This window comes from Chanos chanos, chromosome 9, assembly GCF_902362185.1.
Source record: "Chanos chanos chromosome 9, fChaCha1.1, whole genome shotgun sequence".
NCBI classification, from domain to species: Eukaryota; Metazoa; Chordata; class Actinopteri; order Gonorynchiformes; family Chanidae; genus Chanos; species Chanos chanos.
Genome location: NC_044503.1, coordinates 32703772 through 32717395, shown reverse-complemented (window position 1 = coordinate 32717395; position 13624 = coordinate 32703772). Strand labels below are relative to the sequence as shown.

General features: G+C 40.1%; 2 protein-coding genes and 1 pseudogene across 2 annotated transcripts; all 3 read right to left on the bottom strand.

Moving 5' to 3' along the window:
- Positions 1-4009: 4009 nt before the first annotated feature.
- On the bottom strand, positions 4010-6687 carry LOC115821645 (tripartite motif-containing protein 35-like). The gene is made up of 6 exons (XM_030785450.1): positions 6083-6687; positions 5494-5589; positions 5111-5341; positions 4901-4923; positions 4692-4810; positions 4010-4572 (listed from the first exon to the last, which is right to left on the bottom strand). Exons 1-6 carry the CDS (start codon positions 6479-6481, stop codon positions 4010-4012), a joined length of 1431 nt encoding a protein of 476 aa, XP_030641310.1. The 5' UTR covers positions 6482-6687.
- Positions 6688-7009: 322 nt separating this feature from the next.
- On the bottom strand, positions 7010-10166 carry LOC115820136 (tripartite motif-containing protein 35-like; annotated as a pseudogene).
- Positions 10167-12647: 2481 nt separating this feature from the next.
- LOC115820197 (histone H3) lies at positions 12648-13064 on the bottom strand. Its single transcript, XM_030783681.1, has one exon. The coding sequence runs from the start codon at positions 13056-13058 to the stop codon at positions 12648-12650; it is 411 nt and encodes a 136-aa protein (XP_030639541.1). The 5' UTR covers positions 13059-13064.
- Between the last annotated feature and the right edge of the window lie 560 nt (positions 13065-13624).

The window sequence follows — 13624 nt, the reverse complement described above, 5'->3', positions numbered from 1 at the left end:
TGCTTGTCAAAGTCCTACAATGACTCATATTTATGGTCTTATTTAGTCCTCAGTTAAGTTAGAGTGTAGAGCTCTGCACAACTCTCCTATTGTTTCACGACAGAAAATAACCATGTATAGCCATTGTCGGGCAAACACCGTGCAGCTTCCAGAAAGAAAAGGACATTTGTTAACCTTTAGTGGTCCTTAGTCATTAAAGTTGCAGTTGTATAAACTCTCTCCCTCTTTTTCCACCCTCCCTTATCTCTTTCTATCGCTCTGACTCAGCCTCTCTGTCCACATCCCCTTTGATCCCAGTCCACTCTTTTATGGCCCAGGCCTCCCTGCAGGTTCAGGACCAATGCACACCAAAATAGGAAGCCCTAACTGTAACACCCAACAGACACTAGGCTTGATGTTTTAGCGCAGCAACCCCGAGACCATTTGGTCAAATGCTGATAACGTTTAATTGCGAGGGAGACTAGATCACCTCGGGAGGTTAGTTCTCGGTGAGAATGGCATTCGGACCATTCCACAGACCCCATCTGCATTGCTCCACTCGGGCACAAACTATATAAGGTAAAAAGAAAAATTAAACTAACTATATGACGTTATCAAATAAGTATGCGTGTCGAGCCATAAACATTCCTATAGTCATAAAAACACAGTGATCAGGAGCCAATCAGGAGCCAAGTCATGACTAGCTCATTTTATGACAATTGGTGTAACTGTGATGTTTTTAATGATAAAGAAACCATATTTGGTCTTGTTCAGGAAGCATAAAATGCGGCAGGTACGAGTAAGCTAATGTAATTTTACTATACTTTAACGGGAAAAAGTTATTTGAAATTATTTCAGCTGAGCTCAAATTTATACTTTACAAATTCCAAGGAGTGTCTCCTCCCTTCAGGCAGAGACATCCCCAAGTGGATACCAGCATCCCCCGTCTGCAAATTAGATGCCAGACCTCATGCTATGATTCAGCTTTCGGTTCCGATACACTACATTTCGGCTTATTGTCAGTTGAGCTCGGGTTGTATCAGCCGTAATGTAAATCCGTTCTGTCCTGCTCGTCTCCACGAAGAACTAGCCCAGCCTCACCACTATGGAAGGGTTAGGGTTAGGGTTAGACTTTCCCGGCACCGACACGAAGTCTCGCTCACGGTCTCCTACTGCCAACCTCGGTAACTCCGGTCTCTCATACCTGAACATGGCTGGGCCTGCTCTTTTTCTTCCCCCCCTCTCTCCTTCCCTCACTACCCTTTTTGTACGTAAGTTACTCCACTAGAACATCACTCAGATAGTTCTTTTGGTTAAGCGTGCCTCTTCGTGAGTAATGCCTCATACTAGCGTTGATGTTTAGTACATTACTTAGTGAGGATATTGTTATTGTCTACTGTCAGTTGTTTGTCTTCTTGTGAGTAGTTTAGATGTTGTTGTATGTGTGTGTGTATAGCAGATGTGCCTTAATTCCACTTGATTTATTTTACATTATAGATTCATTCTGTACCGTTTGAATTTGAGCGTTGTAATAAACATGTTAGTGTTCCTACTCTTTGAGTAGCCTACATGATAAGTTATTTCCAAGTTACTGAATGCGGTTACTGAATCCAGGAACTTAGTTAACTAGAAGAATTGAATTCGAAGAGTATTATTGTACCTGCTACTTTAATGCTGTTATTTATTATATATACAGCTAATGAAGAGTTATCTTGAATAATTTTTGGCTCAGTGCTCAGAGCACTGAGCTATAAATAGTTTTTCAGGATAACTGTAATTTCACTGGGTTCAGGTTTTGAAATAGGGTTATGGTCACAGCTAAATGATATTAGTCTAATATTCATAGAGAACATTTAAACAGAATTTCCTTATAGCATTGGTCCGACATCATATATATAAAATATTCCTGTGGAGTAACTTACATTTATAACAGAATGTTTTAATTCATGACAGAATGTGTTTGACAGTTAAGACAGATGAATGAGGGGAACCAAAATATCAGTATTTTGGAGAATCCCATACTTGTAAGATTTTGATGTCCTCAGCGTCTAAGTCTTCGTTTATAGCTCTGATTGTATATAAATGTATATTATAGGTATACCAATCAATGAAACCAAGCAGTTTTGCTTTAAATCTACATCTAAATCCTTTCAGGTCCTCAGATCTGAACAGAACAAACAGAAAGAGAGATTAAGGGGGAGTTTGAGAAACTTCACCAGTTTCTACAAGATGAAGAGGCAGTCAGGATGTCAACACTGAGGGAGAAAGAGGAGCAGAGGAACCACGCACACACACACACACACACACACACACACACACATGCACGCATAGACAAATGCGTGCGCGCGCGCACACACACACCAATGAATCATGTTTGGAATGTCACTGACAATGTTGTTTTGGTTGTCATGGCAATTGTTACAGGCAGTGTAGAAGACAAAGTTTACACGCTGTCATGATATAATAAGCAGATAAATCATATGTCAGTATATAACATATAAAGCATGTAATGTGTAACATAGTATATAGCATGGCTTATCAATCAGCAGTTATTTTTGTCAGATCATAAATATGTTCAAATATGACCAAAAAAAAAAAAAAACAGCAACAGCAAAAAAAAAAAACAACTTAAGTCACTTACCTAAGCATCATTTTTAAAAACACACTCTCTAATATTAACTTGAATAAATTAAATGTCTGAATTTGAATAATATTTCTTTATTTTGTTTCTCTGACAGAACTTTGAGACCTCAATGAGATCTACACCCTCTCTTCCTTTTAGTTCTGAATCCCAACCCACAGAATTCATTTATACACTTTATATACACTGTTATTCCAGAAGCCAGTGCACACTGCAGGATCCAAAGATGCTTTCAGGAGCACTGATCAGTGCGGCAAAGCACTTGGGCAACCTTTTATTTTTGTAACGGTTGTGAATAATGAACCAAAATTTGGCCAATACACGAATCCTTGTGTAATGAGTACTTTTAGAACCAATGTTATGGTATCTAAATTTGTGTAACTTATAAAACCAAAGAAATAAAGAAAAGTCTCTTATCTTCCTGGTCCTGTTTATTCTAATATGACAGTAACTGTGATGTTAATGTCTCTATTTCACCCATAGAGTGAGAATCCACATCTATTTCAGCTTCTCAGCTCAGCATCGGGACTGGTCAGCCCTACTGTCACTCCACTGAACTGACTAATACCGACTGACAGGAAACATATGTTGGTAATACTAAGGCTGCAGGTAAAGATACTCATTCATGACACTAAAACCAAATCTGTCTGTGACAGTCAGTCTGTGTCTGAGTCTGCTGGACTTGCATGAGTCCTTAACCATCCATCCACACTGTGTAAAGACAGGCACCTATAAAACTACAGGGAACTGGAAATGCCCTGCCCACCACTCCCTTCATGAAAAAAGAACATCAGATTAATGAAGATGATCTCAGTTTATGTTGTGGTCATACTTCACCTGAGTTCCTGAGAATGTGACCACCGGTGCTCCTTTGTTTGTCCTCATTCATTTATTTACTTATTTATTTACTGATGCTAGTTGATCAGTTTTTTTTAGTTATGGTTAATGGACACTTTCGTTGCGCCATTTGAGAAAGCAAAACGAAGCTTCTCTTGCAAAGACCTTGGCTCATGGAAATTCTACGAACTCTTCACAGGATAAATATGTGCATTGGACAAAATACAAGTTGCAAAAGGTAAAAAAGAGAGACTGTACATAAAAGGGGGGGGGGGAAAGCATTTATTAAAGTACAAAATATTTAATCAGGAACCATTTTAAATGAAATACAAACGTTACTAGACTACATTTACAAAATCAGTTATTTTAGCTCTAAGGCTGAGCTTTGACTGAAATCCCATTTCATGATTTTCTTTCTGAACAAACTATTTAAAAATTGTTTACACACAAAATACACTCTCTTGTTACTGAAAGAAAGAAAGAAAGAAAGAAAGAAAGAAAGAAAGAAAGAAAGAAAGAAAATGACTTAAACTGGAGATGGATAGATTATGTTCAACTTATTGTGCATTCTTTGGGGTAACTGTGCTCTTTCAGTCTCACGGACGATCTCATTGGTAATATCCTCAGAGGAGAGAGACTATGAAAATATGGGAAAAATCTTTCCGTAAAAGTGTGTGTGAAAGTTTGCAGGAGTGTGTCAGTTAGAGGGTTGGAAAATGACAGTTCTCCTTTGCCCCAGTCCAGCTGTACTCTGATTTTCTTCAGTTTCTTATTCACCATGAGGGGAGTCTCTGGCTGGTCTGGGGAGTGTGATTTGTATTCACCGTTAACATATTTCACACACCACAGTCCAGAATGAAAAGAGTCTCCCTTCCTCTGGACAGACTCTGCTATCACACCCAAAGTCCAGTTAGAATTATAGCCGACGTCAACGTCCCAGCAGTGTGTCCCTGAGTTAAAGCCCTCAGAGCCCAGGAGACACGGACAAATGCAAGAATCAAACCTTTCTGGATTATCAGGAAGCTGTTGTTTGTCGTTGCTGTATCTCACACTGGTCAGATCCTCAGAGACGATGAGATGTGGGTTTGCTGTGTTGGGATCCAGAATGACAGGAACTGAAGAGAAAGAACAGACAGAGAGGTGGAGATGTGTGTGCGTGTATGTGTGTATGTGTGTGAAAAACGTCCAATAATCACCAACAAATTAACAATGTGATCTGAAAAAAAAGACTCACTATATTGAAAAATCTGCTGCATCTTCTCCCACACTCTGAACTTCAGGTTGCCCAAGTGCTTCGCCACATTGATCAGTGCTCCTGAAAACATCTGAGGATCCTCCAGTGTGCACTGGGCTCTGGAATAAGATTCAGGACTCAGTACTGCCATGGGTTTGGATTCAGAACCACAGAGAAGACAGAGATAAAAGTAGAGGCAATTAGCTTACCTTTTCATTGTAGTCTTGAAGTTCTAAGAAGGAAAATATTGAATTAACATAATTAAAATACAGTACTATGAAGATACAAATATTAAATATTGTGTGTGTGTGTGTGTGTGTGTGTGTGTGTGTGTGTGTGTGTGTGTGTGTGTGTGTCTGTGTGTGTGTGAGAGAGAGTGTGTGTGTGAGTGAGAGAGAGAGAGAGAGAGAGAGAGACACCTGTAACAATAAGATGTTTTCAGCTCGTAAGTCCTCTTCTATCCCTCGGATTTTCTGTGAAATAGATGACATCTCTCTGCTAATCTCCTCAATCTTCTCCTTCAACATCTGACTCTTCTGCTCCTCCTCTTTCCTCAATGCAGTTATCCTGGTCGTCTCTTCATCTTGTAGAAACTGATGAAGCTTCTCAAACTCCTCCGTAATCTGTCTCTCTGTGTGTTCTGCCTGGACCTGAAATCAAAATCATACCAGAATTCAAGAATAGCCACAGCCACAGAAATGTGAATAACGACTTCACATCAAAATGAACAATACGTTGGTACTCTGGCCATTTCATAAGTGTATGGGAACAAAAACACATCTGCTTGAGAGATGATTCCCACCTTTATGTGCTCAGCCGTTAGATCGTAAGTCAGTTTGACTTTGTCAAATATTTTCAGCTTGTCCTTCAAGGTCGTCAGTGCAGTGAGGAGTTCCTCCTGAAATATGTCATCACCAAAGAGCTCACATTCATACATCTATTTGTACTCATTACAGAAATAGTCAACCAGCCACATGGAACACCGTGGTCTTGTCATGGATGGACATTTAGGAAAAGCAAGACAGACTTGAGCGTTTGTTCTAAAACTAGTTAGTGAGACCAAGGCACTGTGTGTGTGATGGTTTGTGCTTGATTTGTTAAACTGAAGTACAGTGCAGTCACGACTGAGTGAGTGTGAATAGTGTAATATGGAAAAGAGACAGTGACACAACATTGTCTGTGTTAAATACGATACAGACATTTCACATGAATAAGAGGTGTGTCTACTACATCTGCTGAGGTGAAAGAATGTGTTGTAATGACTAACTTGTTATTCATTGTTCAACTCATCAAAACACTCTTGAATGCAAGGTTAATTTGAGGAGTTTGGTTTCTGTCTTTTTAAAGCAATTTAAAAAAAAAAAAAAAGTTTCAAACATTTTTGCACTCACCTTATGGTCCTGTACAGCTTCCTCTATGGTGTAACAACTATGATTCTTATGTTTTTTGGAATTCCGACATGCCGCACACACAGGCTGTTTGTCTTCCAAGCAGAAGAGTTTGAGCTTCTCGTTGTGTAGACTGCAGAACTCCTCAGATTGTAATGAGGTTTTCAAACCTCTCTCCGCTAAGAAGGTCTCACACAGGTTCTTCAAGGCCAGGTTAGTAAGAGGCTCAGCTTTTGAAGATCTCCTGCAAATCGGACACTCCTTTGACCCTTTGGTTTTCCAAAACCGCTGGAGACAGCCTTTACAGATACTGTGAGTACAGGACAAGATGACGGGATGGTTGTAGATGTCGCAGCACACAGGACAGGTTAAATCCTCCTCTGTTTTATCTTTAGAGGCCATTTAGAGGCTCACAGGTTTATACTGCGTCCTGCAACTGTTTTTAATAAGAAGTCTCTTTTTCCCCTACAGAACTCAGTCAAGAACTCTTAACACTGCTTGAGATGCAGTTTCCTTTCAATCCACTTGGTCTTGTCTTTTTTTTTATCCTGATAGTATTGTATCTGCCTGGAATATTATGCCTCTCATGGAGTTGAGTTAAATGTGTTGGGTTTAACATAGAGATGGAATGAGCATCAGTTCTTTCCTCAAGTAGGAGTTAGCAAAGGGCGGGTAGTAGAGATTTTGTAAAGGAGGATTTTGATTGGCTGATCTACATTAGTCGGCACATCACTCAAAAGAAATTCTGCACGAAAGGGGAGGGGTTGCAGGTGAACGCGAATACATCAGAAGGAAAATTCTAGAAGTGGGGATATGAATGAAGGAAGTCGGTCTCGCCCAAAATACCGTGACATCAAGAGATTCTCTTCAGGTCTAAATCATTCCTCTCAAAATTAATTTGAAAACAACTGAATTGAACTCCTTCTGGGACTAAGGGTTACCTATACAGGCATCATCATTACGATACTCTCAGAAAACTTTGTAACACCTCTTAGAATGCCTGAGGGGTGCAACATGTATTTTATTTCAGTCACAGGGGTTATCATGTTAAATGTGCTGTTCTACTAAAAACGGAACACGTTACGGGTAAGATCCTCAGAGGGGACAGATCAGAATAATTATGGAAGCACGGAAAGACTCTCTCGGTGAAAACGTGTGTGAAAGTGTATATGTGTGTGTTATTAAGAGGGTCATAGAATGACAGTTTTCTTCTCTCCCAGTCCAGTTGCACTCTGATCCTCTGGAGTTTGTTTCTTGTCAGGAGGAGTGTCACTGTGGAAGAGAGCGCGATATATTTATCGTCACGGTACCAAACACACCACTGTGTGTTCGCAGAACAAGGTCCATTTCTCTGAATAGGCTCTGCTATCAGACCCAGCATCCACTGTGCACTGTCCCCAACCTCAACATCCCAGCAGTGTTTCCCTGAGTTAAAACCCTCAGAGCCAAGCACACATGGGACTTTACAAAATCTCTCTGGATTATTGAGGAATCTCAATAATCTACCACCAACTCTCACACTGGTCAGATCCTCAGAGAGTCTCTCACCAACTCTCATACTGGTCAGATCCTCAGACGGAACAACTCGTGGTCCAGCTGTGTTGGGGTCTAGAATCACAGGAGCTGAAATTAAACAACAGATGTGGTTTATGATAGGAAGCTAAAGACTGTTCTAATTTTTAAAAATGGATCTGATTTTTTTTTTTTTTTTTTAATTTAGATCACTATCAGCATACTGGCATGAGCTGAGTCTTGTCTTTTCCTAACTCTTGTTTGAAATAATGCAGCTGTTATCAAAAAGCCAGCAGAGGACAGCAGAGGATTGGCTTTAGGTGTGTGTGTGTGTGTGTGTGTGTGTGTGTGTGTGTGTGTGTGTGTGTATGTGTGCTTTGAGGGGAGAAAGAGAGAGAGATAGAGAGAGAGATGGAGAGAAAATGCAAACGGAATGTCACTAGAGAAGGTGCAGTACTGTAAATGACTAAAAACAATGTTATTTTAGAAACTCACTGTATTTAACAGTCTCCTGCATCTTCTCCCAGACTCTGAACTTCAGGTTGCCCAGGTGCTTTGCCACATTGATCAGTGCTCCTGAAAGCATTTGCGGATCCTGCAGTGTGCACTGGCCTCTGGAATAATCGTGCTGCTGTGGGTTTGGACTCAGAACCACAGAGAAGACAGAAACAGGAGGTAGATCACTTACTTTTCCATTGTAGTCTTACAGTTCTGAGAGAGAGAGACAAAGGAGAAACATTAAGTGTGATGATAAGCCAAAGACAGCAGGATAAAGAAAACAGGTCAATACTGAGTAACAGATCTACTGTGTGTGTGTGTGTGTGTGTGTGTGTGTGTTTACCTTGAGAAACCTAATCTCTCCGGGTTTTAACTCTTCCTCTATGTTTCTGATTGTGTCAGAAATAGATGTTATCTCTCTGCTCATCTCAGCAATCTTTTCCTTCATCATCTGAGTCTTCTGCTCCTCTTCCTCCCTCAGTGCAGTTATCCTGGCTGCCTCTTCATCTCGTAGAAACTGGTGAAGTTCCTCAAACTCTCTCTTGATCTGCTTTTCTGTGTTTTGGGCCTGGATCTGGAATGAACAACAGTTTGAACAGAAAAAAAGATAAATAAATAAATAAAAAAAAATCAAACGGTGTCACACAGAGTGACTGTAGTTGAATGCCAGTATGTGATACACAGCAAAGCACAATCTGAATCGTCTCTTTATAATGAGACATAGAGTAAACTCTGGCACATTTCATTTGAAATATAACATTTATAGTTTTAGCACAGCTGCTCAGGTTATCAGTTAAAAAAAATTCATGTCTCATATTACACTTCAAATACTGCATTTCAAACATTACACTTGGAAGAGGCAGTTTTAGAATTCCACTTTCCGGTCATTTCTGTGGTGATCACAGCAGAATAACTATATCTCAAAGAAAAGAAGGTGTTTGCTAATACATTTAAAAACAACAGGTGTACTTCTAGTTTGGGTCTAATGAGTCAAGAATCCAATTTCACTTTTTATATACACACACACACACACACACATATTGAGCAAATGCAATAATTTCAAGATGCACCTGAAGTAGCTAAATTATGAATTTCTAAATCTCTAAAAATCACTGATACGATGAGATTTGATTGTCACAGTATATACCATCCTATTCACAATATATTATCATTATGTGATTATTCAGACCTTTACGTGTTGTGCTGACACAGCACAGGACCACTTCACTTCCTTAAACTTCTTCATTTTCTTCTGCAAAGATTCAAGTGTTGTCTTTAGCAGCTCCTGGAATGAATCAACATTTCCGTGGATTATATTAATACTTCTATCCAAATTCATGTCTGCTTTCATCGTAAGACTCTTATTCTTGTACAATAAAAAACAAACAAACAAACAAAGAAAAAACAACTGAATTTTAACACTTTCACAGTAGACAGCAAAGTCGTCAGTGGCAACAAAAGAAATGCTGTAAAAAAAGGAAAGTGTCTCCTCCTGAAGACCTACACACTTTACAGAACTGACCAATTATGTCTTTTGAGAAATGCATAAAAAAAAGAACAATCTGAACTCTCTCTCTCTCTCTCTTTTTTTCATCCCATTAATATTCAGACAGTGTAGTTACCTTAAAGCCCTGTTCAGCTTCATCTATGGGACAGCAGTAATGATTTTTATGTGTTTTTGAAGTCAGGCATACCACACACACACAAGCTCTTTATCCTCCAGACAGAAGAGTTTGAGTTTCTCGTTGTGCAGACTGCAGAACTCCTCAGATCCTGCTGAAGTGCTTTGAATTCTCTCTTCTTGGACAGCCTCACACAGGTTCTTTAAAGCCAGGTTAATAAGGGGATCCATGAGGTTTCGTCTTCTGCAAACTGGACATTCCTCTGATCCTTTGGCTTCCAAAAACTGCTGCAGACAGAGTTTACACACACTGTGACTGCAGGACAGAATAAGAGGATCCCTGTAGACGTCGCAGCAAACGGGGCAGGAGAGGTCCACATCAGAGAAAGGACGCTTAGAAGCCATTACCTTACAAAACTCTCACCTTCCCTTTGGTTATTCGACGCCTTCTAAATTATTTTTCTTCTACTTAGTCTTTTCGAAGTGAAAAAATGTAAACCATGAGGTTACAGGTTGATTTCCTCAATTCAGCTTGCTGTGGGTCACCTCCGGCTTTCATGAGTCGGTAATGCTTGTCTTGTCTTTCTGCGTCAGAAATGGAAATAAGGATGTAGCGGGACTGTTAATTTATTAATGTTAAGACGCTAGTCACGCCTAATACGAGAACTGTGGATTTTAAGTGTCCGTAAAGTATCTAAATGTAAGAGTGTCTGGATGCTTAAGTAACTTGAGGGCGGCAGGTTTTTAAATATTTGCTCAGTATACTTCCAAATATGTTAAATATTATCCACTGAATCGGTTTATATGGGAATGAAATTCTTCTCGTGTAACTGTCACTGTCTGAACGTTCACTCTCAACCTTGCTAAATGTCTGTCGTTTTAAAGTCGCGTTGTACTTCGCGATTGACAGAAAGGAATTAGGCGACAGATGGTTTGACAAAGTGGTAAGTAGATATGTTGTTAGCCTGTGAGTAAACAAATAACAGATACCACGATTATGATAAATTCTTGAAAATCTTGTCATTCCTCGGCTGTTGTTTTCACTTTGTCAACAAAGACTCGCTTCGTTAAACACATCCAGATATTTTATCTTATGTCAGTGGATTCGACAAAATCTAAAGATAATGCCTTGGACACGCTGTCGTGAGTGTGCGCTGTGGCTAAGTTTGTCAGTTTGTTGCTCTATGTTCCCCTCAAAGCTCAAGCTAACAAAAACTCCTCGGAATTCAAGTATTGGCCCATTTCCGTATTTACCTTACATATGTTATTTCACGTTTTAAAGGAACGAGATTGATTCTACCATATACTGCGTTGCTGGGCGTTGAATAAACAGTTATTCTGGCCTGCGTGTGTTTTCAAAAAGTTGGAAAGAACATGTACGTTTACTTACTGGTGATGCAGAGAATGAATCGTATCGTGTCTAGTTTCAAGAACGCATTAAAACCACATGAAACCGTTAGACGCAAAACATCATACTGCTTTAGAAAAGCTTGGTTCAAACGGCAGGTTTACATTCAGTCTTACGTTCTCACATAGTCCTAGTGTAGGCCTATGCCATCTTGAAAAATGTCTCTTATTTACAGGCTCTAACCAACCTCTCACTGGGTGGAGCGAGAGATCCATAGATAGTAAAAAGAAATCTGTGTATCTGCCCTCTACTGGAGGATTTTTCTATTTATTCAAAAACTGCAGCAAAGTGCCCAGAATAAGCCAGGTCTGTGTTTAGGGTAGAGGAGGAGTAGATTGTTAAAATACCTCTGTGTAAATGAGAGATATTTTGAATAGAATGCTACAGACTTGAAACCCTTAAAATACTTTGTCAGTATTTTAATGGGATGAAAATATCCAGTACCAAATGCATAGAAACGCTACAAGTTTTCTTCCTGCATTATTTCTGTTCGACACTTCTGTTACACAAGAGCACTGTCTAATGCTTTTCAAGAAAAAATGTTATGCTATATCTGTGTGTGTGCGTGTGTGTGAGATTTTAACCCTATTAAAAGATTGAGGACAATAATAAGATGGATGTTTTGTACATAAACATTTTGTCTATATACAGTGATTAAACAACTCAGTGATATTCTAGACGGCTAAAGGCTGTCACAACTAATTGATTAAGATGGACCTAAGCAGGATGTCACAGATGAAAATCAAAACTTTCAGGTCAAAGGTGAACAAACTGTAAATACATCAGCACTTGCTGTTTCAGGGTTATTTGCCAGAGGGTTATATTTTCTGTTGCTTTCAATACTGCATTTTGCAAAATAAAAACATTGCTTGAAGGTGATATCAGTCATGGATATTTTGAACAATATCAACACTTCCCCCTCCTTAAAAAATAAATGAAATAAAAATAATCCATCAAAATTCATCCTCTAGATGGAGACAGACACTTTTGGTTTAATACGAAAATCAGGCACACATAGATATGGACAGGAATATACTAGCTGAATAATTTAGCGTAAAAAAAATGGGTCGCTGTACTGGAATATTTCATGCAGCAAAGGAATGGCCGACTTAAGCTCGCATTTGTCAGTTTAACTGGAACACAGAATGAGGGACAAATAACGGGGGGAAACTGAAGAAGCAACATCCAAGACGGCCATTTACAAACGGAATCGCTTTATAAACACACTCGGCCAAAAGAGTAAATGGATAAAACTATAAAGATGACTACAGATTCTAACTTGACTGTGCTAATAAAACATTGGTAGTTTTCCTATGTATCGTTCATATCTACTTTCAGAGAACACGGGCAACAGGCCACAGTCTACAGCCATTAAAACGTAACGGTTTCTTCGGGTGTAGTTCAAATGGTGGGACGGAAACTACTTCAGGCTATAAGCCTTGTGTCATTAAGAATATCGAGTCTTTTACAAAACGACATAAGTGGCTCTTAAAAGAGCCTTTGTGGTTTGGAGTTGGTAGGAGGTGAATTTAAGCACGCTCGCCACGGATACGACGGGCCAGCTGGATGTCCTTGGGCATGATGGTGACTCTCTTGGCGTGGATGGCGCACAGGTTAGTGTCCTCGAACAGTCCAACCAAGTAAGCCTCGCTGGCCTCCTGCAAAGCCATGACGGCGGAGCTCTGGAAGCGCAGGTCGGTCTTGAAATCTTGAGCGATTTCCCTCACCAGACGTTGGAAGGGCAACTTGCGGATAAGTAATTCAGTGGACTTTTGATAACGGCGGATCTCTCGGAGAGCCACGGTGCCGGGCCTGTAACGATGAGGCTTCTTGACGCCTCCGGTAGCAGGGGCGCTCTTGCGAGCAGCTTTAGTAGCCAGCTGCTTCCTGGGGGCTTTGCCACCAGTGGATTTGCGAGCGGTCTGCTTGGTTCTTGCCATACTTCCAGTCAATCTGCTGTAACTATCTGCAAAGGTCTGCAAGTAGCCGTTCCAACAAGCCTATTTAAAGCTTTGAAACTGCTCTCTCTCATTGGACAGCGCAGTACTTTGTGCTCTCATTGGACTAGAATCAGTTTGCGGCACACGCAAGATTGGCCCGTGCTCTCTGCTTTTTCTTGCCGCCAGAAATTTGAACTGTGCAGACCAGCCCCTGTTTTGTGGCGCCCACCACAACTTCTAATTTCTGCTTGTATGTAGAATTGCGAACCTATTAATGTATTATTCACGCATTATTGTGGAATTAGCGTTAAAACAAGGAAACAAATAGATGTGTACACATTTCCCCCCTTTTTTGTATTAACGGTCAAGACTTGAACAAACATGTTTGCGTAAATGTGTCGGTGCTGCCCTAATACAGACGAACAGCACATGTTGTTACAGAAGCAGAAACATTAGTACTTAATACTTTGTACTATGTACTTTACGGATTGGGGACTTTTTATTTTGAAGGATACAGTCGTGACGGAGACTGTAACAACATAAGAATGACCCTGTATTGGTCAGCC

What these genes read in the sequence shown, in the direction of transcription:
- LOC115821645 (XM_030785450.1), bottom strand. Translation starts at nt 6,481, where the DNA reads ATGGCCTCTAAAGATAAAACAGAGGAGGATTTAACCTGTCCTGTGTGC. An exon ending in AAGCTGTACAGGACCATAAG is followed by an intron (nt 5,590 to 6,082) that starts GTGAGTGCAAAA and finishes GACATATTTCAG; the next exon opens with GAGGAACTCCTCACTGCACT. An exon ending in TTCAAGACTACAATGAAAAG is followed by an intron (nt 4,811 to 4,900) that starts GTAAGCTAATTG and finishes ATCTTATTCCAG; the next exon opens with AGCCCAGTGCACACTGGAGG.
- LOC115820197 (XM_030783681.1), bottom strand. Translation starts at nt 13,058, where the DNA reads ATGGCAAGAACCAAGCAGACCGCTCGCAAATCCACTGGTGGCAAAGCC.